The following is a 26,562-nucleotide window of genomic DNA, read 5'->3' as shown; positions in this document are numbered from 1 at the left end:
TAGCATCCTGCTATCCCTATAATCTAACAGCCATTCCAGTAATAACACAAGCAGCAACAACAATATTTCCTCAACTTCTAACAATTTCAATGCTCAATTGGAGGAAAATTTTAGTTGACGACGTGTTCGAAATACGTTCAAAGATTATATTAATGGTCCTGGCGCTTTACCTACAACATAATTTCGCTTTTCATCATATATCCACTGGCTCGAAATTGACTTGCGTATGCCAGCCATTCAAAATTATTGGCAACGCGACTGGTGTAGTAACTCCATTGTGATGTGGAAAGCTACATTGTTATTTAATTCATACATAATTCACTTTTTTCCTTTCTAAAGATTGTTGTCCAGCAGTGGTAAGAAATACACGGGATTGTATGGTATTATTGTTTCAACATTTTCCCCGTGTCTGTATTAGAGCGGGTTTTTGAGTTGGCAATTAAAAGACTTATTATAGGGTTGTACACAATTACACACGGTTGCTTAAAACTGTATTATAGTGTAGTGTAATATGTTTTAAAAATGTTATTTATTTATTCATTTATTAATTCAAAAACTAAACACATTTTTTTATAAATAAAAGCTAATTGATTAATTTCTGGACAATTAAATGCTAATATAGTTAATTTTTTTATTACAATAAAATTAATTTTATTGAAGATCGTTTTAGTTCAATTACTACTATTCAAGCAACTGTGTGAAGAGAGAAATTTTTTTCCACATTTCGAAGCATAAAATTAGGTAAAAATCAGTCTGTGTAGTCGATCAATGATAATTTGTAACAAAATTTATTTATTTGTAAAACTTTTTATTATCTTTTGTTAAAACAATAAAATTACTTGAAGTACATTGAAACGAAAAGGTTCAAAAAACTAAAACAAATTCTTCCCACAAAATAAAAATTCCATTGGTTTGTGTGTAAAGAGACGTGTGCTGTGAAGAAATTTTTCTGCAAAAATCAAATAGAAAAAATTTTATCTAATCTGTAAACGTAGCAAAATAACACTGACTAGGTACTATTATTATTAAAAGCAACTTAAGTTGTTAAAATATTTGTAAATTACAAAAGTATGCAATTTGTATAAGAAATTAATTTTTAATTCGTATATTGAAAATATATGATCGGCAGCTGAAATAATATATTTTTCGTAGGTGAGTTTAAGAAAAAAAACTTGTTGCATGTTTTTCACGGTTTTATTTCCAATAAATAGAAATCAAGAGACCCTGAGAGTCACAGAGAGGGAGAGAAATTTTCTCTCATTTTGTGTTTATAAATTTCATTGAAAATTTTAATGCACTTGTAGACGCCGCCATTTTATTTATATGTATTACGCTTTGTGTTTTTAGGCGTAGTTCTTTATTTTGGTATTTGACCCGCATTATTATACAATTAGGAATTTGAAGAACATTTTCAAGAAAAAACTAATTTAAAATTTTGCCTAAAAGTTGACTATCCTTTTTAAAAACATTTTTAATTGTCCTTCTATATATTTTAGTCGTGATCATGAGTACGAAAGAAGGAAAATCGAAAACCAACACTAGAAATTCTAGTACGGGTATTAAGATATTAAATGATGAAAAAATAACTCCAGTAGTTCCTTTAAAAATACCAGTTATGACATCGGTGCCGTTGTCTCCACCCAAACAAATGACCTTGTCCATTGCCAAGCCAAAAAAAGCCATGAAGCAAAGGAATATGGATCATTATGTGATGAAAACGGTAAAGGGAGAGAAAAACACTGATACAGGCATGGAGGAAAGCGAAACGATTGATTTTATATTGGCGGACAATAATGATGATGAATTAGTAACAAAACCGAGTGGAGAAATAACCGAAGAACTTCATTTGAGTGATGACGACGATGAACACGAAATGACATTTACCGGATCAACCCAAGAGATTGTTGAACATGTTTGTGGAAAATGCTATAAGACTTTTAGGCGAATTAAGGTATAGCGATAATTATCTAATTTTTGTGAACTTGTTATTAATGTTTTGATTCCTCCATTTCAGAGTCTCAAAAAACATCTTGATTATTGCCGTTTTGATAGTGGTTATCACATTCGTAAAGCAGAAATGTTGAAAAATTTGGAGAAAATCGAAAAAGATGCCATTATAATGGAAAATAAAGATGTCTGTTTTTGCTGTGGCGAAAGCTATGATACGTTTCATGTGAGATTCTTTATTTTTAAATTATTTCCGACAGTAGTAATTTTTTAATTCTTATTTTTAGTTGGGTCACATCAATTGTCCCGATTGTCCTAAATCATTTAAAACCCAAATGAGCTATGAACGTCATATATTTATCACACATTCAGAGTTTGATGATCATCCCTGCAGTATTTGTAATGCTAAATTGCGCAGTGCAAATCTTTTAAAACTACACGAAGAACAACATCGTAATCGTGGAAAACCATTTGCATGCAAGATTTGTGGCAAAGACTTTACGCGTTCCTATCATTTGAGTCGTCATCAAAAGTATTCCTCCTGCTCGGCCAATGAGAACGACACCATGCATTGTAAAGTTTGTAATAAGGCTTTCTATCGTTTGGACAATTTAAGGGCTCATCTAAAGCAGCATTTGGGCACACAAACAACTAAGAAATCGGAGTACATGTGTCCGATATGTAAAAAATGTTTCTATAGTTTATCTACTTTAAAGTAAGTTCTAATATTGGCAAACATTTTTAGGCTAAATTTATATTAATTTTTGTTGATTTCTCAGTATTCACACGCGCACCCATACGGGCGAAAAACCATTCGATTGTGATTTATGTGAGAAAAAGTTTCCCTCATTAGTTGCTTTGAAAAAGCATAGACGTTACCATACTGGAGAAAAACCCTATACATGTTCAGTGGTAAGTGCTTTATAAAGAATATTTAAAACAGGAAAGATTAGTATTTATTTTATATATTGTTTTTCAGTGCAAACAATGCTTCGCTGTAAAGGAAGTATTGAATCGTCATATGAAACGTCATACGGGTGAAAGGCCACATGTTTGTAGTGAATGTGGTAAAAGCTTTATTCAAGGCACACAACTACGTACACACATCAAGGTCCATTTACGACCTTACGAGTGTGATCAATGCCCAGAGAAATATAGAACCGAAAAGCAGTAAGTTTATTTGTAAAATTTAACTGTTTATGTAAGCCGACTACAATTTACAAAAATTTCCCTTAGATTAGAGAAACATATGAAAGAACACACGGCAACAAAGCGTAAAGGACGTACACGAATGGCAAATAAATGTTTGATATGTAAAAAAGGCTTTAAAACTGAACTCGAGTTTAATAACCACATGCAGATGGGTAATCATACAAGTAAGTCTCTAGAAGTACAATGTATAAATGATTATCATTTTATTATAAATGTTTCTTTTAATTGCCTTCTTATTCAGCACCTGCCCAAAGACGTAAAATGAAAAGCCGTACTGATTGTGCAGTATGCAAAGAAGATTTCGATTCTGTACAAAGTCTTCAATTTCATATACTTAAGGTCCACCAAGAAGATCCCGAGACATTTGTCAATGAAGACCCCTTCGAAACTTCGACACGAGTTAGAAATAATGAAGATTCTTTGCTAATGCCTGCTCCAAAAGTTATTAAAATTGAGGATGCCCAGGGACAGCGTATAGAATTTGTTACCACCAACAGTGAGGGTAAAATTTTGAATACCAACGTTCAGGGTCTAAATGAGAAACAAATCTTAAGTACCGAGGGCAAAACAGAAGACTCGAATAAAGTACAGATTTTGGAACAATATATAATCGATGATACTCCTTCCACATCAGCAAACGCTGGTAGCAAACAGACCATATTCCTAACTAATGAAGCTTACACTGTTATACCCCTGGAATCGGATGGTGGCATAATAGAACCCATTACCACAAACACTCTGCCAAGTAATATTATAAGTCCTGAATGTAAAAAGGAACAACGAAAAACTTTAGCTGAAAGTTTAGCAGCTGCTATAGCTGACGATGACGAAACTGACTTAAGTACTATTGACGAAGAACCACAGCTTTCTGAAGAAGAATTAAAACTTAAAGATAATGTTAGTAAACTATTGGATATGTTGGTAGATGGTTTTACTTTAAAGAAATTTGGATGGCCAGATATTTCGGAAGAAACCGTAAGTAATTTAAAATTCCATTGTTTTTTAAAATATTAATACATTTCGTTGTTAGGTTTTATGCAAAGTTATAGAGAATTGTGGTCATGATTTAACGAAAGATCAATATAACTACAGCGGTTGGGATTATGCCAGTCGTATGCGTGAATATGTTAAATTACTTTTCACCGTTGTCATACATAATGATTCCATTAAGGAATTGTTAAATAACTATCCCATTGATGAAGTTATTGAATACGTTTTGGGCAATGATGATGAGGACGATGATGATGAAGAGGATGATAATACAAACAAAAGTAAAGACAAAGGAAATGAGGAAACTGTTACCATTAAACGTGAAAGTGGAGATTAGTTTATCGTAATGTGTATTCCTAAAAAAAACTGGACAATATTTAGTTTTAAGTTTCTATTGTTTTCTATTCATAAATATCAAATTTATAAGAAAAACTAAAGTATTTTATATACTTTTATTTTTAGTAATAGTGCCTTATTAATAACAACAAATAACTAGTTATGTACATATACATAATTTATACAAATGTTGAATTTAATGAACATACTTTTTTATACGTTTTTGAAAAACAATTGTATTTCTGAATAAAATTATATTGAAAATTATATTAAAATTAAGCAACATTGTTAAAAATAAAAATTTTTAAACATCTTTACTAAAATTTTCCATATTTGAATCAGTTTTAATAATTACATAAATAGTTATGTATAATTTTTTTTACAAACGAAATGAATAACGTTTAACACAATAAATATTGTAAAAATGGCATAGTACAGCAGCTGTACTGTATTTTATTGTCACCATGGAGACGACTGTTAAAAAGGGTTGCCTTTGGCAACAGTGTTCAAAACATTACATTTTGTAGTTTCCTTAAATCAATTTTAAAAAAAAATTAAATTTTTTAACATAAATCATGGCCGATGAGTTAAATCCTGCTATAATAAAACGTACTCAAGAAACACTGGGAAAATATGTCAAGAAACCCAGTTTAACGGAAAAATTATTAAAAAAGCCTCCTTTTCGTTTTTTACATGATGTTTTCAGTGTTGTAAGAACAAATTGAATTTATATATTATAATTATGTATTGGCAAATGTTAACATTTTTTGTAGGTTATTCGTGATACTGGATGTTTTGTTGGATTATATACTCCGGAGGAACTTACCTATGAAAATATCAAGGATCGTGATGATAAAATGAAATTTTTACAGAAAATGATCGATGTGGTTAGTAAGTATTAGGAGAGTTAAGACTGGAAATTATAAAGATCGTAAAATATGTTTATTTGTCCTAAATTAGAATTGACTACAGGCTCCTCGTTGGCTGTACGAACATCAAAAATAGTAGCTGGCCACGAAGCGGACAAAACAAATGAGCTACTTCAGTTAATGGGGGAAATAATTGACAAGAAATTAGATTGGCAAACTGCACTCGAACAGGTACAAACAGGTAAAACTGCCAGTAATGTATCCCCCAGAAAGCCGAAGGAAAAGGTTTCAAAGGATACTACAATTAAAGATAAACATAAAGATAAGTCAAAAGAAAAAGTCTCTAAAATAAAAGATCCGAAATTAGCTAAAACAACGTCGAGCAAAACTGTTGCATCAACTAAAAAGGATGAAACCCCTAAATTGAATAAAACCAAAGAAAAACCCATTACAAAATCAATGACTAAGGAGAGACCCTCTAAAGGAAACAAAGAACCAGATAAACCTGTAAAAAAGTCAACAAAAGAAACATCTAATACAAAAACAAAATTAACAAAAACTGAGTCACAATCGAGTAATAAAAGTTTTTCTTCGCACATTGCACAAGAATCTACAAAAGAACAAAAATCCATGGAAAATGAAACTGACTGCAAACACGAAGAAATGGCACAAATACCACAAATGGAAAATGTAAAAGTAGGCACTCCCTCCCGAAAATCCTCTAATAGCAGCATAAATAATGAAATTACGCATATAAATGAGGGTGTTATTGGAAATAAGCAGGATTCACTGCAATCCAGTAATCATGTAGAAGAAGAACGCAGATCTGCAGGAAAATCGAATAAATCTTCAGCTAAAACAAGAAAATCTAGCGCACGCAAAGTGGTGGAAAGTTTTGGGGAAACTGTTCAGGATATAAAAACTGCAAACAGTTTAGAATCAGATAAAGGTGTTTCAACACCTGAGAAATGCGATTCAACAAAAGCTTCTGATATGAGTTCTCCGAAAGAGGAATTGTTTGCAGCAAAAGTTAATCAGCAGCAGGAGTTTACAAAACAAATTGAGTCCGAAACTTTTAAAAATATTGAAAACAAAATTTCTCCCCAAACACAAACTCAAAAACCCATACAACCACAATCATCACCTCCGGTCAGTTTAACAAATGAAATGAAACGCGAATCGACCTTTACGCGAGAAAACTCCAAAGAGTCTTCATCTAACCAAAGTTCCTTAGTAAATCGACCAAGAACATCATTAAGACCTCCTAGTGCCCGGCCGCCTTCTGCTCGTCCAGGAGCTCCAAGGCGACGTGATAAGAATATTGAAATTATTTTGCAGCCCAATGATCAAATAAAAATGTCGGGCATACAAGTAAAATTGGAAACTTTCGGAGATCTAGATGATGATGGCGATAATTTGGTAATTATTGAGAATCCGAATACCAAAGATATTACTATCGATCAACAAACAAACTTGACTGAAAGCGAGAAAATGATGCAAGATGAAACACTAGAACAGGGTCATTTAGTTCAACAGATTTTGGAGACACAAAAGGAACTAGTGCAAAATGATGATAAGCAAAAAAATGATAAGGTATAAAGAAATGTAATATTAAATTCAAGATATGTATTCACATACATACATATATTCCTTACAGGATTCCACAAATGGTTTAGTAATGAGACAAACATCTGCACGAAACATGAATAATTTGCGTGATGTTATACAAAATTTAACCAAATCTGTTAATCCATTAGGTAAATTAATGGATTTTATACCAGAAGACGTAGATGCCATGCAATTGGAATTTACCATGTGGAGGGATGCTTATACACAAGCAGCCAATGAATTGAAAAGAGAAAAAAGGTAATACATGTTAAAAAAGAAATATAGAAATCAAGGATCAATATCTTTGTATTATTTTCCAGTCTTACAGAATCGGCTACTGAACCCATGAAAAATCAATTAGTGCAAATAGAAGCCAATATAACGGAATATATGGAAATGATTGATGCAAGTCGGGTAAAAATTTTGCAAAATTCTGAAAAAATTTTGAAAATGTTAATAAATTCATAAATGAACTACATACACATACATATGTATGTATTTGTAGTAGCAACTAAAATGAAATCTATTCAACATAAGCTACATCTAGTTTTGTATATCTGCACATTGTTAATTGTTATTATCATTTGATTATCACTCCAATTTGAACATCTCTAAACAAAGAAGAATGTTGTGTTGAGTGTTGTCACCAAAAAGAAAGCAAATAAATACTATTATTCGTTGATTTCTTAAATAAATACCTAGTTTTTTTTTGTAAATTGATGACTTTGTTATTATTTTGATTTGGTATAGTAAATTTTGTCACCTCTTGATGATATTGTTTGTTATTATTTCTTTGAATTTATTATTTTTTTAATATTTTGGTACTTTTCCATTAGAAAATATAAATAATCATTTTTCAGATGAGATCACGTTCCAGGAAATTTTCTACTTTAACTAACAAAGAAGGTGATTTGCAAAAAGTCAACGTCTATTTAGAAAACTCTTTTAGGTTTTGAGTTTTTAATGAGTTTTGCAAATTTTATTTAAAAAAAGTATGTTAATAAATAAAAGTTTCCAAATTTGGGTAAAGACTATGTGATCTCAGACATGATTACTTTTTTAATATACATATGTATGTATACAATAGACATACGAAAGAAAGAAAGATTCGTATGATTTTGATTTTTATAAACTAAAACCTATATATTTAAAACTATAATATTGTTATGACTAATATGTATGTGCTTATCTTCATTTTTATTATTATAAATATTATTTACATTATTTATAATTAATTTTTGATAAAAAAAGATACACCCAATAAAATATTTCTAAATAAATTTAACAAATAATTTCACAATTTTTTAGCATGGACATGTGGTGAATCAGTGTCTATTTTAGTAAAGAAGTTGTATCAATATTTTCCGATTTTTTATAAGAACTATTAAAAAATCTAAATATTCGAAAAAAATTTATTGAAATCTCAGGCCAATTTAAGATATGTTAGAAATTTTGAACTTAAATTTAATTTTTGTCGAAAATTCAAAAGTTAAATTTGATGTTAATAAAGCTCTTAAAATAACTTCGAAATAATTGGCCTCAATGTCTAATTCATAATTGATTTCGTATGGTTGAATTTTTTTGATGAAATTTTCAAAGGTTGTTTTGGATTTTTGCTCATATCTCCGTTATTTACCGACCGATTTTGCTGATTTTAAATAGCGATCTTCTCGAAAGCATGTCTAACAGAATTATTGAAGATTCGGATCTCGCCGATATCTGGGGTCCTCTAAAAACTGATTTCAACAGACAGACGGACAGACGGACAGACGGACATGGCTTAATCGACTCCGCTATCTATAAGGATCCAGAAAATATATATTTTATAGGGTCGGAAAATTATATTATAGAAATTACAAACGGAATGACAAACTTATATAAATATACCCTTCTCACGAAAGTGAAGGGTATAAAAAGGTATTTTTTGAATTATTTTTTTTAATTTTTATTATGAAACAATCACCCCTCTCCGCATTCAGTTAGTTACGCAATGATCGAAAAAAGGTATTCCAACATCGTATCGTAAGAAAAAGAAGAAGCAATTCCATTTTGTTTCAATGCTTTACGAATGTGTGTATTCTGCATTTCGTAATTAAGTTTTTGTAAGACTTGGTTCACACTGGGAAATTTTTGTTGAGAAACTTTCAAAAGTTTTCCAAAAAAGTTTCCTAATGTGAACCAGGTCTATGTTGTTGTTTATGTGGCGGAGAGTCGAACCGAAATGCAGAATACCAAAGTTGCCAAGCTGCCAAAATTTCGATTCGAATTGAAATGCAGAATAGGGGCCAATATATTCCATATGGGGTATCATTCGTAAAGGGGTCTAAAGTAGCCTTCAATGATGTATGAATTATAAATAACCGTCCCTTTATAATTGTTGTATTCAAAAGAAAATAATTGTTAGGATTTTCAATAATATAAATAAAATGTATGGATAATTTTGAAGGTTTTGGATTCTGTTAGATGCGGCTTTTAAAAACATTTTAAATGATACCTCTAATTTTTTGGAATCAGTCCATCTCACGAACGGCTATCGATAGACTCGAAATATTTATATAAACAAGAAAAAACAATACAAAGATTTATTGAGGTTGGGTAAAATTTTGAATGAAAAATTTTGTCTACCTCACAAGTGGACAACACAAACCCCCAATTATTTTGGGTAATATCATATGACAGAACAAGGAATATTTTAAGAAGGGTAACTCAAGCATCATTTTTTGTGAGACGGTGTAATGTACATATCTGTAGGATCGTTGAAAAATACCTTATGTATAACTGTCTTCACTTTAAATCTAATGCCTTAATAAAATAAAAAAGTCATTAAGTTTTGTAGTTTTTCATAATTTACGTATAATTTTGTATGCATTTTTTTATTAAATATTATAAGTAGTTCGTATTATAAAATATACATGCACATATTTATTTAACATTCAACAGATAAGAAAAGGAGGTGGAGTATTATAAAAACATACAATACATACATACATGTATTGTAAATAAATAATGCAAGTAATAATTATTAAAATACCCATCCCATTCTTTGTGATTATTTTAAAAACAAACCTATTTTTTTTCTTTCACGACCATTTAAGTAATTTTTTAGTTAAGTATAGAAATAAATTTGAAAAACAAAAATAATTTCCCTAATAGATAAAATTTTGGTGCGTTTTAGATTTCTTGATAAAATATTCTTCATTTGTTTATAAAACTAACTACAAACATAGTTTACTAATAAGTTTGTCAATCAAGATAAATTTCAAATCAAATAAAACCATAATGTATTTAATGTGTAAAATAAAAATTAATACTTTATTTAAATTAAAAAAAAATTATATAAATCATAATAAATGGAAAGAGTGAGTGAAACTATTTATGAAAGGTACTCATGTAGTTTGACAAAGGAAATGTTATGGGATTTAAATGAAAGTTATGTATAATATATGTATATTATAGTATTTCAAATTTATACAAGTTTAAACTAAAATAATAGAGTATAGAGTAAAAAACTAAAATATATTTATGTAAATTAAAATAAACTACATTAATTAAAAAAAAGAAAAATTATTGATAAAAAGCTGCAGGTCAAGTTTATAACATTTTTATACAATATTTTTTCTGTTCTTTACATCACATTTTTTTCTCTAAATAATATAAGAAGACCTCTTATTTAATTCACTTTTGTTTTACTATTTTATACATTTTACTTTTTTTATAAACACAATTACAAATACTGCCATCATATATTTTTAAATTTTATATTTTCGCCTTATTGATAATCTTTTTTTGCGATATCAAATCAAAACAAAAATTCCAAATCATAACAATAAAGAACACAGTCAACTTATAACAAGTCATATATAAAGAAATTATAATAGAAAAAAATATTGAACTTTATAAAATAAATCATTGAATTATTTACAATTGCCAACGATTTATAAAATTATAAGTGTTTTGAGTGTGTGTTGTTTGTGTTCTTTAAGTAGTTAACTTTTAGGTGAAATGGTGCTAAATATTTGTTTGTTATTGTTGTAGCTACTTAATTAAGATTAAGATTATGATTATGTTGTTAAAAAAAATAACGAACAAAAATAATTAAATAAAATTCTTAAAATTGTATTTTATAATTACAATATTAAAATTTCAGTATTGTTGTTATTTATGTTAATTATGTTATTATTATTATTATTATTATTTTTAATATTAGTATTATTGATTGTGTGCTTATTAGTAGTTAAACTAGTATGCTACAATTCAAAAAAATCATCTTGTTGTTTCTCTAACTTCTTTAAGGAGTTTTGAACTTTTCTTAATTGTGTAGTATTTAATAATTGGGCGGTATCGGAATTACTGCCAGTCGAACTGTGACGTATGTGATGTGGCTGTTGGTTTTGTTGTTTCTTATAGGAATTATTTAAATTGTTATTACGACGACGGGGTACAACATCGGTGGCAACAAATAAATCATCATCAGTCTGATTAGAGATCGTTCTGCAAGAAAAGAAATTGTGAAAAAAATTAATTAACTCTATAAAAGGCCATCATACACTTTTTATACAGAAATTAGTTTCAAATACTTGTTAATACTTACTCTTTTGACTTTTCCACATATTTGCGTGACTCTGAAATTGTATTATCAATTTTACTTAAGAACTCATTTATACTTCGACGACTTTCTTCCTCAGGTGTCATTACCGCTGCCACCGAATCCAATGATTTACTCTGTTTATTATTTCCATTATTACAATTGCTCAATGTGGTTTCATTTTCATGATTCTGGACTAATAATTCACCAGCTATGGAATAGGGTCGGGTGGGTAAAGCGGCTGGACGTGGATTACTGTCACTACACATGGACGACGACGAGGCAGAGGCTGAGGATAATGTTGAGGATGAAGTACAATTTAAAGGATCTCCACCGCTTATAACGACATTCTCCATGATATTGTGTAAATTATTTTCATTTTCACTTGTTGTTAGATTTGAAGTATTTGGATAATAGGGGGAAGATTTCTCAACGGGTACTAATAAAAATTGACGTAAAAATAAACTGTCTGAGGCGAATAAACGATTGGCTCGGCGTATTTGTTCAGTCTGCAAGAAAATCATAATAATTAACTGTTAACGAGTTTTTAATTATTTGATTAATTTTAGCGGTTCAAACGACTATGAAGTAGTATATTACATGTTAAATAAAACATTGTATTATTATTGACAACTGTCAACTAAATTGATTAATTGATGATTGTCAATTTTAAACATTTTTTTATTTATAATTTAAATCTACATTTAATAAATCTATTCATAAATCATACCTTAAATAGTAATATTTATTTATTACTTGTGCTAACGTTTTCTAAAAATTTTTCAAATGCATTTTTAAAACTAGATATTTTGTTTTATTTACTTTGACTGTATTTGTTATGATCATGATAAGCTAAATACATAATATATTTATTTACTTATGAGCCGCACAATTTGTTGAAATGAAAGAAACAAATCTTTATAATAGAATACAAAGTTTTGTTTAAAACTCGTGATTTAAATCTTTGACAGTTTTTTCATTTCATTTTTGTCTTCTCTACTACTTAGTTTTGTTTTTGTTTTAAAATTTTATCTTACGATTTTGTATAGTTAAATAAATAAGACAACATTTTTGTTTTAATGTAAATACATATTGTCATGACTAGGTTCGCGCAGCATATGGCTCTAAAATAAACATTTGTTATACAAATTTGTATTTCAAATACAAATTACTACAATAGAATAATGTAGTTTATTCACAGTAGATAGATTACATTTGATAAAAAATATATAACAATTTGGTTAATGTTTTTTCAATATATTAGAATAGAAGTAAAAACTATTACAATTAACATTCATATCAGTTCATATTAGTTGAGATCTAGTTCTAGTTCAGTTCTAGTAAAGTTGTAATTTATTTTTTGTACAATTCTAGTTCAATTCAGATGATTTCAAATATGTTTAATAAAGGATTTTTCTTCTGCATGTAAAATTTTTACCACAGATGTAGACTTTTTTACTGAATTTAGCAGCAAAATTTATCATTATAAAACGGATGATATTAATAAGAAAATAATGTGTCATGCAAATGTTTTTTAGACAAAACACTACAATTGCTAAGGAAATTGAAAAGGTAAAAATTAAGATAATAAAAATAAAACGTTAAGATAAAAGTATTTACAGTACTTAACAACAAAGATTGTATTGTATAATATAGTTTAATAATAGGGAGACAGATACTATTGTACGGAATTATTAAGATTTTAGTAGAATTTAATAAATACATTAAGAACATGTGTTTAAATAAACAATAAATCAAGCGAATACAATTCAATTGATACCCTCTTCCATAAATGCATAATAAATTTAAATAATTTAGCAAAAAAAAAAACAACGCCAATTGTTTATAATTATTTGAATATGTACATGTAATTATCGCTTGTATTATTATCATATAAAATAATATTAAATAAATAATAAGAGTATTAGTAGAAGTACTTACAGTGCAACCATATTTAAGAGCAATGCCCTGTAATGTGTCGGTTTTCTCGACATCATGTCGCACCAGGGTCTCATTGTTGCGTATCTGATGATTACAGCAAGTGCTGCCGTATTTCTTTAGAGAACGTGCAGATTCGCGTATTGATTGTTTTTCATTGAACATAAATTCATCATCCATATCGGGAACAATTTCATGGAACTGCAAAGAAAGACATCAAACGAATACACAAAAGAGAAAGTCACAATTAATTACAGATACTGCATATTTTTAATAATATATAAAAAGTAATTTGTGTAGTCAAAAGAAAAAAAACTAGAAATTAATAATAGAAAACAATTGAATTTTTTTTCGATATAAATTTATGGTATTTTGTGACGTCATGTTACTGCGCAGTTTTTAATTACAATTTAAGTTACAACTTTTTGCAAATTTTCTTAGTTTTAGCTTTAAATCACAAATTTACAAAAAAACAAATTTTATTTTTAGTGTTTAATTATTTCTCTTTTTAAACAGATTTCTAATATACACATTTGTTATCTTAGTATTAGAAAAAAAAATTTAGATTAAATTTACAACAAAAATAAATGAACCCATTCACTTTTTTTGCTGTAACATTCTCCACCTCCTCCCGCAAAAATTTTAATTCATTAAATTTTTTTTACTTACACACTTTCACAAACAATAAACTTAATATAACTTTATGCAATACATATTTAATTTCAATTTTTATTAAAAATTTACTTAAAAATTGTTTTATTTACTTGTTTAATTAAATTTTTTTAATAACAATTTACTTATTTCAAATGGATATATACTTTTTGAAGCGAGAAACCAAAACAAAACCCTTCACTGAAATGAAATGAAATGAAAAAAATCAGACTGACGTTTGACATTTGGTACATAAAGAAATAAAAAACAGCTGCTATCAGTGTTGCTGAGTATTGTTAATTTTCTGAGATTTTTTTTTGCATTTTAAATGTTTTGAAAACGATTTTTATTAATTGGATTAGATTTTTAAGTGATATTGTTACAACAAAAACATTGTTTTGAAATTGAATATTATTGAAATTTATGTACGAAAATCTTTTCTTCGTATTAATAGATTAAGTGGAAAGTATTATGCTTTTGTGCTAATGTTTGGAACATCAAAACTATTAGTCATGCACCCTTAAATTATAACAATCTGCTCAGATTCACTTCCCAAGTGGATAAATCTTGTGTGTACAATACATATTTTCAGGATATTCTGATACATAAATAAAGTAAAGTATATCGACAATACATTCAAACTTGTTTAAATTAAATTTAAATTAAGTAGATAAATCTTGTGTGTACAATACATATATTCAGGACATTTTGATACATAAATAAAGTAAAGTATATCGACTATACATTCAAGCCTGTTTAAATTATAATTAAGTTTCTATTTTTGACACGATTCACAATAATTGGATATTTTTTTTACCATCAGGTTTTCATAAAAATGGATAATTAATACTTCCCGGGTTTTAATTCCTAAAATCTACTGTATTTTTGCTGACGCAAATAAAAGTAATGCCAAGTTTCGTTTGAATGATGATGAAAACAATATAACGGTTAATTTTAAAATTTAATTTAAATAAATATTCATACAGGTTTATTATTTGATTGCTTTGCTACTTCAGTTTTGTTGTTTTTAAGTTGAAATTATGAAATCTTAATTAATTATTTGCAATAAAAAGTGAAATTTGTTGCTTTTCTTTTGTTCTAATTTCACGTGATAGTAATGTTAATCTACATATGAGTTTAACTGGATAAAACCTGTTTAAGGCAAATTAGAAAAAAAAGAATGAAGAAAATTTAAATTTATTTGTACGTTTGTATATGTGTGTATGTATTTTGCAATAGATGTGTATTCATACTGAGCAAATAATTATTTTTATTTTTCATTAAACATGTATCTGTCTATTTGTCAATATTATTCCTGTTGATGCTTTTGTTTTGTTTTTTAATGGAGTGGTAAGTATGACTATAATTTAATTCGATTAATTTCAAAATAATTTGTTGTTAATCAATAAAACAAGTACAAAAATATAGTTGGTGAAGCCCGTTTGTAAGATATCCTACAAGATTATTTAAAAAATTATTTATAAAAAATTTAACGGACGGACAAATCTGCAAAATTTATTCTGAATATATTAGCATATTAGGATATGAAATAGGCGGATACAAAAATAATATTATTATTAATATAATAAAAATTAAATTGCATTGAACAATTGTTTATTACATATCAGAAAACACCATCAAATTATCAAAGTTGTTTAATTTAATTTACGTCATTCCCACAAAAATAAAAAAATCGAACAGCATTAACTCTTCATAAGCGAGAAATTCATTAATAATCATTATAAATTTTCATTAAATACAGGTAAGTACATTATAAACAAATTGAAAACTTTAAACCCCCTTTGTTTTTGTGTTTGTTTTTTTTATAATAAAAACAATGGGGTTTTCTTATCAACATTTAAAAAAATATACAATTTTAACTCATGACTACTTAAATACCTGTATTTAACAGCTATATTAGTTAGTTAGTCGTTATTTAACAAAAATTTATATATTTAATATATGATTGTTGGTGGTGTCTTAAAATTGGCCTTCATTTTCTAATTTTAATTTATAATAAGAACTAACAATTATAAAACATTTCAGAATGTTTTAAGCCCCCTCTATTAATGAATGCATTTATTGCTTTGGTATAGAATTTGACTCGTGTTAATAAATTTGAAAAACTAATTTTAAATTTCAATATCAGTTTTTAAATGTTTACATCAAAGAATGTAAAAATGTAATATTCATATTTATGTTTTAATTCTATTTGAATTTATTTAATACTTTTGATTTCTGTTTTGCAAATATTGTTTTATTTATTGCAATTACAATTGCCGCCATATGTAAGTGCAATAAAAATAAATACACTGAAAATAATCCATGCTCAGCTTTACGAAAAAAAATTCGTAACTTCTATTTTCGTAATATTTACAAAAATTTCGTGTATAATACGAAATATTATTTAATAAACCATTTTTCTATTTTTACGAAAGTACGAAAACCTTTTGTAATATTTTTTCTTAAATTTTAGCGAAATTAAACATAATGATGTTAATCATATTATGATTAAATAAAACTACAACATTTTTATAAAATTTAAGAAAAAAATTGAAAATTCGTGTGGAGAATAATTTTGAACTAAAATTAGAAAATTTATTTTAAAATGAACAAAAATGTTTGAATTAATTAATATTTCGTAAGTTTTAACATATTTATTCAAAATTCCCTTTTTTCAATTTATTTAAATTAATTTTTCGTACAATTTCGTATATATTACGAAAGAATTTCATGGTGCGAACGATTCGTAGAATGTACGACATTTTTCGTATATATTAGGCATGGATTTTTTTTCAGTGTATGTAATAATTTATATATTTTTGTTTTAACAAAGAAAAATGTTTATGTTTGTAAATTTAAATTGCGAACATATGGTTGAATTGTTAGTTTAATTAATGATTTAAATTTAAATATAAAAAGAAATATTTTATACGAATAATTCCGTAATAGATTTATGCGATTTAAAGTGGCTTTCTATATAATTCTCAAAAAACATTTCAAAATTTAAAATTCAAACTGTTTCAATTGCGCTTAATTCGATTCGAGATATAGTGTACTGAAATTCAATAAACCTTTTTTTTTGTTGAATTTGAGACTTTATAAGATAAAATTTGTTGTGTCGCCTGAAAGTCCAATATGTTGACTTTAAAATAAAGATTTAACTTTTATTATATCTTCTGTCTTCTTGAATATATTTTAACCTACATCCTTCAAAGTAATAAAATCCTACTGATGAATAAGGACTACCCGAAAGAGGAAAATCCCTATTTACTACTTCTTAATTTGTTGCTAAAACTACTTAACAATTAATACATTAATATTAAATACAGTTAATTTATTTCGTTAGTACTTTCCATTTTAAGTCTGACGAGATAAAATTCATTGTAAAATTCATTTTATTTATACATTCGTCAGACGTGTTAATTTTTCATTTTTTTCCAAACAGTTGCTTTATTTTGTGTGTTCGATTCTTTGTTTATAGCAAAAAAAGATCTGCTGTGATTTCCGTGTTAACAGTTAGAAGTAAAAGAGTGTTTGGGGGAAAGGAAAGGTGGAAAAGGTAAAGTTGTTTGCCCCGTTAAAGAGTAAATATTATTAAAACAGCAGTTGTTGTCTCATAATTACAAGAATGTTAGAATAAAAGAACAACAATAAGATAGAAAACATATATACGAAGTACTTCTGTTGTCAACTCGCAGCTGTGAAACATTTCAATCAGACAAAAAGTACTATAGTGTAAAAATATCGAGTTGTACAATTAGCATAATGTATACGCGTATACTCATTATTTATGTGCTGTGTATATGTATGTGTGTGTGTTTCTTTGTACAATAATAAATTTGTATTGTAAATTTGTATATGACTTTTATTATTTCCAATTGATTACTTTACAAAAGCAATATTATCTATCTAGTATGTGTTTGCTTTTTATTTAAAATTAGTTTTTACTTTTTTTTTGTTGTTAACATTTGTAAAAAAAAGTGAAATAAATCAATACGTTTATTTAATTTAATATGCCGCTGCGTTATGCATTAAAAACATTGTATTAATATTAAATAATTATTTTCACTGTTTAAATTAAACATTAAATAATAATTTAAAATAGTTTTTTTTGTGTCTGTTAATACTTAATTAAACAAAAACTTTAGTTGTTTTAATTTTTTTTAATTAAAAAGAATGCATAACTTTTGAATGGTTCATTCAACTAGAGCCAGTTTTTAACTTGAAGATCAGCATTTGAATTGAAATTATTCATCGAATATTGTTTTTGACTTCTAGTTTATTTTGTTAAAAGAACAGCTGATTTCAAAATTTATTTCCTGCTTGGAGAAGTATATATTTATTTAAAACAGGAAACTACCGTTTAACTTTTATTTTAAAGACAATAGATTAAACTTTCCTGTTATAGTGTCTCAAATATATCCAAAAGCTAACTTATTCAAAAAATTAGTCTCGGGATTACGATATTTTTCAAATTTTGTTTTTGTTTAACTTTGTACACTCCTCAAATTACTGGACTGTTCCAAAACTTATCCAAATATGTGCTCCATATACATGATGCAATAATTCTTCCTTTCTTTTCACATTATCTTGAAAACAGACTATAATCAAAGAGACATTTTTATACAACACTTTAGTGATTGTCCATGTCCATGCAAACTTTGACTCAAGGTCAAGATCGTAATTTTCAAGATAATTGGATGAAATTTGGCACGCACGCTTTTTTTTGTCCAAGGACGAAGTTTATTGAAAATGGTTAAAATCGATTCATTATTTCGCCTAGTCCCCATATAACCGTAACCCCCGAATAGGGCTTTAAGGTTTATAAATAAGTTAAAAGATCTATTATTTGAACGAAATTCGCAAAACTTCTTATAGAATTTGAAATGACACTACCAATTTTTGTAATGATCGGGATTCATTTGCCTCTAGCCCCCATACTAACTCCCCTTCAAAAAATGACATGAAGGTCAAAACTCACTTATTCACTAAAAAACTAATAAAAGTTTTAAATTCTACATAAATAACTTTGAAGTATACGTAAATTCGTCTACCAACATTTATAAAGATAGACCCATATTTACCCCTACTCCCCTATGAGCCGTCTTTTAGAAAATCTATTTTTTGTCCACAGTAAGTAAAAACATTCTGGAATTTAAAAAACTAATGAAATGCTTTATTTTTTTAAATAATCCAAACTTTTAACATATTGATTGGTTTAGGGTATCATATGGTCATACTTGTTTTCTTTTAGAACTTGAAAAAAAAAAAAAAACGTTTTTGAGATTTGTAGCAAATTGACCAGAAGTAAAAGTTTAAGAATTCAACATTTTCACGTTTTAATTTAAGTATTTGATTATCTTGATACGATAAAAACGTGTCTTTGATTAAAATATTTGTTATCTTAATATTTAGATTACATAGTTTATATGCACAATCTGAAAGTTTATTATTAAATGACTCATTATTCATAAAAGTAAGATTTTTAATATATGTCTCTAATTTATGGATCAGGAGTATTTTTTAAGTTAGGTTTGGATTTCGTCTTATATTCAAACTCTATTTTTTGACACAGAGTTCCTATTAATATAAATTCCAAATTGGATTAAGTGAAGTAATACAATTAGGTTTTACTTCGACTTGTAAAGACTTTTGAAAGAATTTTGTGTTAGTTTATTGGGGCAATCAGTCAAGTAGAGTGCTATGGACTGTGTTTTGAAAGATAAACATTTAAATTGATTTAACTCTTTTAAAACTCTTTAAATATATTATTTTATTCTTGCTTTTTTTGTTTTTATTTAATACAGATACAAATATGTATAAATAAATAACTGATATATAGTTTTTGTTTTTTGACGCAGTGAAAATATATATATTTTGTTGTTTTGATTTGTTTTATCATTAGTACTACTATGAACAAAAATAATGAAAAATATTAACAGTAAGCAAGTATGTATATAACTCTCTGGGTCTATATATGTACATTTAATGGAAAATTTGTTGTTTCAAAACCTTGAAATTGTCTCGTGTTGTTTATTTCAATTTTTTTATTTTACTTTGCAAATATCCAACAGATAAATTTGTTTATATGAATGACTATATAAAAGTATGATTTAAAAACAAAACAAATTACAATTTATACCATTTACAAGTTGTATTCTTGTAGTTTTTGTCTTGTCTATCAATTGTCAATATTGTAGATATAAATTGTAAATATTGAATTTTACATTAAACCATTATTGTTGTTTTTTTATATGTATGTAATATTTCTTAATATAGTATGAGTGTTCTTATTTCGTACAATTTACTTAGAATTTAAGATCCTTAAAATATTATCAAAATCAAATTGTTTATTAAAAATGTAAAGGAAAGAGAAAAATTTAAAAATTAAGTATTAAATCTCCTTATTCTTGATTGTCTAAGAAATTTATCAATATCAAGGAAGTTTAAGATTTTTAAATTATAGTTTTTTTTAAGATGTAATAGAATTATTGAAATCTTGTCCAAAATTTTTGTTTTAAAGAAATTATACAAATTGTTAAAAAATAAATTTTTTGAAAAAATATTTGCTGCATATTTATTTTAGATTTATTAGAGGGGCGTACATTTGAATAAAATCTAAAAATCAAAATTTTTAACACAATTAAACAAAAAAATATATATTAACAATTTATCAAATAAAACCAGTCAGGAAGTGACTGCCGGCGTTTAGCAATTTATCATTCTATAAAAAAAACTCGTAAAAGCGGAAGAAACCATTCAAAAGGATTTATATGCAATTAAAATATTATTAACAAGAAAACTCAACCCTACAAAAAATGATGATACATATAATTCCCCGTAAAGTTCCACTTTTTAATAAAATCGATTTGTAATCTAAAAAAAAACGACAAACTATTTTTAACTTTTGACAAAGTTTTTGTTGATTTCATTTGCCATAAAAAAAAATGTTAATAAAATTTTAAGTGGTGGTTCTGTTACTTGATATAATAAAATAAAAATGATTGATAACAACGTTTATATATAATGAAAAATAATAAAAATATTGGCCGTAAAAATACAACACACATTTAATGAAAAATAACAATAATAATGCAATAATTAATTTGTCATTTCTCACAATTGTTAAACAAATACTATAGTATAAGTCAATTGCTATTTAAAACATTGTACATTTTTTTTGTGTTTCAAAAATATAAAACTCCTAACCGCTTCTCATTACTTGAAACAATTATTAAACCCTGTGTAGCTAAATCTCATGTTTGGCCTTGATTATTAAGATTTGTGTTTTTTTTTTCATTTTGATCTTTTGTTAATCACCAGTTAAGGGGTTTTATAATTTGTTTAAATTATTGTTGTTATTTGTATGAAGGTAGTATAAAATTTAATTAATTTACCATGTGAATACATTCAGACGAGTGTAAAAAAAAATCAACGACTTTAGCAATAATAGTCGAGTGAGTACTCAGCATAAATTCTTTAGATCAAATTTAATCTGACGTGTCATGAAACATTTTTTGTAGATTAAATTATTGAACCGGTTCAGTGACTTTATTCAATAATACAAGTATCCGGGAGTTAGTCTTTTCAATACTCAGACTCATATAACAATAGAATGAAAACTTATTTAAGTTTAATTTAATAATTTGTTGTCAATTAAAGAAATTAATAAGAATTTATATGTATTTAAACAGTAGTAAATCTACAATTTTGAAGCCTTTACTTTATTTTGGGTTTTTATCAAGATGTTGCTCTAATAAGTCCTTCAATTGTAAATTTGTAAATTTTTTAAACAAGTTTATAGTAATAAAGTTATTTATCTTAAATTTTTATAAAAATTTTAAATTAATATATACTAAATCTTAACCTAACTCAATTTTTAAAATGTTGAAACAAAACTAATCCAATACAAAATCTCATACGAAATGGTGATTTAGAAAACAAAGTTGTTATCAGTAGTTGATATTAGTAGTTGATGAAATGTTTTTAATAAAGAAACTTTATATAACCGGTTATGCAAGTAAAGAAAATTCTTAGGGGATATTTCTCTTCCAAAAAACGTTAACTTTGTTTTATCTTAACAAATAAATATTGGCCAAGTTTCACTGTAGTTTAAATCAAATATATTTGGGTAATTTTTTAAAGGTTTTTTTTTAACTTTTCGTCTTGTCATGCTGAAGAATAAAATTCTGAGAATTTCACAAAATTTACACCTTACAATTAACCTACATTTGAAATTTTTTTCTGTGTATTATTTGTGTTATTAGTCATTTATGGTGATAGCAGTTTAGTTAATATAACCATATTATATGAAATATAAAACGTTTGTTTTTAAGGATTTCATAAACTCAAAATATTGTGGTTGCGGTTAAAATATTTTATACGTATTGATTAACATGTTGTGGAACTGTGGGATCGATGTTGTAAAAATGTGGATTTGTCTTTACGATTTTAAATTGTAATATACTGAAGATCAATATCAAATTAAGAATTCGATTAATATTGATGTATCAATTTGCCCTAAGTCTCTCTTTATACAACTATTTGGAAACCGAAATTAATGTAAACCCTGTTTTATTATAAAAAATACAACTTTACCCCCATATTCATAACTGCTTAATAAAGTTATTGATGGTTTATTGAATTTTGTTTGGAAAATGTGCGTAATAAACGTAAAATAAGCGATTAATATCTTTATGAATACGGCGTTTATACTTTAACTAGGAATCTTTGTTATGGATTAATTATTTAAAGGTTTTTTTTTTAATTTGATTTTAATAGAAAAAGCTGACTTTAAGCTTTCATAAGGGAACTTTTAGCGCTACAACAAGCCTAAATTTTCCAAAGGAACTTTTCAACTCTCAAACTTTCCTAAGAAACTTTTCAAATCTCAGCTTCCATAAATTATACTTTTCCCCAAAGCTGTGCTTAAAAGTTGAAAAGGAACTTTTCAACTCTTAAACATTTCTAAGAAACTTTTCAACTCTCATAAATTATACTTTTCCCCAAAGCTGAGCTCAATATTTTTTAGGAAAGCCTTAACTTTTTAACAATCTTAAGCTTCTCTAAGAAACTCTCTAACTTTCTAACTCAAGCATTCCTAAGAAAAAGTTTGAATTTTCAACAAAGTAAATTTTCAACTCTCTAACGAGCTTGAGCTTTCTTAACAAAACCTTAAAGTTTTCATCCATCTAAAGCTTTCTGCCTTTAACTTTGAAAACCCTTTATATTTCAAATGCTCCAATGATCTCAAGCTTTCCTAGTGAAATGTTGAACTATCCTGAAGAAACCACATACTTAAGTATTTCAAAGAAAAATTTGAACATTTCAGCAAGCACGAGCTTTGTTAGGAAAACTTCTAGCTTTTAAACAAATTAAAGATTTTCCAACCTTTAAAATTTTAGTTAGGTTAAGCTTTCCTAGGGAAATTGTTAGGAAAGCTGCACTTAAATTTCAATCGATATTTTCTCCGTTTAGAAGCTTTGATATTCTCCACAAAAGTTAAATAATTAATTATTATTATTAAATAATCGATTATTATTAAAATGTACAGTAGTTAATAGTAACTTAAATAAATTGGCAATCGACCGAATACTAACTGGCTATCACTGTAAGTAATTTAAGTTTGTTTTCAATACGAAATGCGTCTAAAGTAGTAGATATTCTTCTTACCTGTGAATGCAGTTTCCAATCTTTATATGCTTTTACGATGTAATCCATTTTGTTCTTGTTGCTGTAGTTTTATGGTTTTTTATATAAAAATTATATTTTTAGCACAAAATTTCGCTTTTTTCGTGCTTCTTTTCGGATTTGAAGTTTCTTTTGTTGGCGTTTCTAAAGAAGAGGAAGAACTCTTGTTTTTGTATTTTTTAATGTTTTTTTTTAGCAAAGTTGGTTAACAACAAGTTGTTGTGGCTTTTTTAACTTGGCTAGTGAGTGAGTGAGTCGTGTGTTAGTGTTGTTTTTAGTTATTAACAAAAAATCGAATATAAAAGACTGTTCAGCGATGATACTGATGATGATGGTGCTGATGGTTCGTTGGTGGTAGTGTTGGCTTGGTTTTGGTTTATTTTGTTGTTTCAACGACTCTTCTCCCTTTTACGTTTGTTGGGTTAGTTGAATGACTTCAAGCTTTTCTTTTTAGTTTTGGGTTTTTTGTTTAAATTTTGTTTTTAAAGAATTACATTTATTATTAATAAAATAATAAACTAGATTATGAATAATGCTAGTCAAAAATTAGTCTAAACTCGATTTCATAAATATCTCCAAGTAACTTTTTGATGTTGTTGTTGTCTCTTTTTGTTTCTATGTCTTCAATTGTTTGACATTTAAATTATTGACGTTTGTTATTTGTAGCGAAGTTAACTAACGGTTTTTTTTCATACAATGCAGATTTTGTTATTGTAATTTTTGGCATAAATCTATAATGTGAATAGCGTGTGTTTTATTTTAAAAATGTTTAAATTTTAAACGTGATTTTGATTGAATTTTTTTGAATTTACAACTATTTCAATTTTTTCACGTATGAAATTAAAAAACACTAACAGCTCTAGTTAATTCAATGTTATTGAATATATTTGAATTTTTATTAAATTCTTTAAAATTATGTTTGTAATTTGCATTTGACACTTGACAGATTTTAGCTTCACTTCACTTCTGTTTTGTTTCAGTTAATTTTTTGCTCGTTACTTTAAGTAGAGCGAATTTTCTTTATTGGTTTAATGGCAATTTAAAAAATTATGAAATACAATATTTTTTTTATTTGTTTTTATTTTTATCGTCATGTAGCAGTTCCCGGTTTTAATATTTATTTAAGAAAATGTAATAAAGTTCATTATTACGTTTGTCTGGCTGCAATTTCTACGTGAGTGCATTTGACTGACTGACGACTTGCAATGTGATATGCTGCAGCAGTAGGAGAAGGAGCAGACGTGGTTGATTAATGGAAGGAGCTGTCTCGACACAGTACAACGAATGACTTTTTAAAAAGTATGTAATAATAAAAATTATAAAGGAAAAATATTCATTCGATTTTTTAGCGCGCACAGAGCTTTAACTTCCATTCACGTTCGAACGCTTACTGATGTCAGGGAAAAATAACACAGCTGTTAGATGTCTTTCTTTCTTGCTTGCTGCTTGAATGTAGTATTTATTATTTGCTCAATGTTTGGTTTCGTTGGTTAGTTGCTTGGTTAATTAAGTTAGTTCACTGAGCTGGTTAAAATTTCTTGACAGTCTGCCTGTTAGCACTAGTTGTTTGTATGTAGCAGTGTGAGTATGTAGCTAACAGCTAGCAATCGCTTTGTATTTTGTATAGCACGAACTTCTTTGATTATTATTGTTGTTGTTGTTTCCGAAAATCGGTGCAATTGTGTTGGTAATGTAATCAAGAACAAAAACAACAAACGTTTGCCATTATTATTATTGTTATTAATAAATATAATGGTATTAGTAGCTATAGGCAAATTGTTTTGTCGAGAGAACGAGAGTACCGATATTACTTGTATTACAAATACACTTAAAGAAATTATTTTTGCATCAGATTCAGTCGGAACTATAACTTTTTTTGGTTATAGTCGGTCGCCATATCTCTGGGAAATACAAAGATATGTATATCGAATATCGTTGTCTACAAAAAAGGTATTACTCAGATATCACACTGTCTGAATGAGGAAAATATTATAGATTTCTTCATTAGAGACTATGTGAGACCAAAACTAGAGGTTTGGTTCTGTTAAAACTTTATGATTAAAGAGATCTAATAAATTTGAAGGTGAATTCAGCTTTCATAACTTTGAGGGCATTAATCGATTGTAATTTCAGAATGTGTATTTTTGATCAATTCAATAACAATTTGTTTGAGTGTAGTAAATTATACTCATTCCTTAAATGATACTCGAGACATATTAGTTTCTCGTATGATATTGTTTGTTTTTGCAAAATATGTACTTTTTATAAAATTTACAAAAGAGAGTAAAAATAGCTAGAGAGAAACCATTTTGTTATAAGAATGAAAAAAAATAATTGATTGATAACAATTGTTTTTGTTATTATGCGTATGTATATACGACGATATTTTGCTCTTTATGCGAGTGAACTGATATCAGTTAAAGAAATAGAACAACAAGAAACTAGAGACCGATTACTACACTCACTACTATGAACACTTCAGTAGTCAATCATACAAACAAACCCTTTTTCTAATAATGGAATTTATTGCTAATAGGGTAACAAAAGAGGAGGTAAAGGAACTGTATGTATAATTTATCATCTACTTACGATATTGCAGGAAGAAACGAGCAATATTTTTATACAATTAACAAGTGCCGCATATGTTTCGTCGTCGCTTGTTTATTTGGTTAAAATATTTAAGTTGCTTGATATCAAAATAAACAAATTGTCACTGAGTGCTAATGATAAAAG

The 26,562-nt window shown here is 27.2% G+C and overlaps 3 protein-coding genes across 5 annotated transcripts; 2 read left to right on the top strand and 1 right to left on the bottom strand.

Annotated features, from left to right (window-relative positions):
• Window positions 1-747: 747 nt before the first annotated feature.
• On the top strand, window positions 748-4,633 carry LOC111690510 (protein suppressor of hairy wing). 2 transcript variants are annotated; one of them, XM_046949740.1, is made up of 9 exons: window positions 748-1,013; window positions 1,497-1,951; window positions 2,015-2,173; window positions 2,235-2,662; window positions 2,727-2,859; window positions 2,927-3,117; window positions 3,184-3,323; window positions 3,401-4,134; window positions 4,190-4,633. In XM_046949740.1, exons 2-9 carry the CDS (start codon window positions 1,505-1,507, stop codon window positions 4,484-4,486), a joined length of 2,529 nt encoding a protein of 842 aa, XP_046805696.1. In that variant the 5' UTR covers window positions 748-1,013; window positions 1,497-1,504; the 3' UTR covers window positions 4,487-4,633. The 2 variants fall into 2 exon arrangements, with proteins under 2 accessions (XP_046805696.1, XP_023308774.1); XM_023453006.2 differs by having other exon boundaries at window positions 748-1,152.
• Window positions 4,634-5,060: 427 nt separating this feature from the next.
• On the top strand, window positions 5,061-7,673 carry LOC111690581 (TRAF3-interacting protein 1). The gene is made up of 5 exons (XM_046949599.1): window positions 5,061-5,195; window positions 5,259-5,376; window positions 5,446-6,947; window positions 7,012-7,220; window positions 7,283-7,673. The coding sequence occupies exons 1-5, from the start codon at window positions 5,061-5,063 to the stop codon at window positions 7,428-7,430; spliced, it is 2,112 nt and encodes a 703-aa protein (XP_046805555.1). The 3' UTR covers window positions 7,431-7,673.
• A 2,573-nt stretch (window positions 7,674-10,246) lies between these two features.
• LOC111690543 (serine/threonine-protein kinase DDB_G0283821) lies at window positions 10,247-25,362 on the bottom strand. 2 transcript variants are annotated; one of them, XM_023453045.2, is made up of 4 exons: window positions 23,812-25,362; window positions 13,489-13,686; window positions 11,554-12,056; window positions 10,247-11,453 (listed from the first exon to the last, which is right to left on the bottom strand). In XM_023453045.2, exons 1-4 carry the CDS (start codon window positions 23,857-23,859, stop codon window positions 11,210-11,212), a joined length of 993 nt encoding a protein of 330 aa, XP_023308813.2. In that variant the 5' UTR covers window positions 23,860-25,362; the 3' UTR covers window positions 10,247-11,209. The 2 variants fall into 2 exon arrangements, with proteins under 2 accessions (XP_023308813.2, XP_023308814.2); XM_023453046.2 differs by lacking the exon at window positions 23,812-25,362 and adding an exon at window positions 14,155-14,310.
• Between the last annotated feature and the right edge of the window lie 1,200 nt (window positions 25,363-26,562).

The sequence above is a fragment of the Lucilia cuprina genome, chromosome 4 (assembly GCF_022045245.1).
Source record: "Lucilia cuprina isolate Lc7/37 chromosome 4, ASM2204524v1, whole genome shotgun sequence".
Classification (NCBI taxonomy): Eukaryota; Metazoa; Arthropoda; class Insecta; order Diptera; family Calliphoridae; genus Lucilia; species Lucilia cuprina.
Note: the sequence above shows the minus strand (reverse complement) of the source record. Positions and strands in the feature narration are given on the sequence as shown.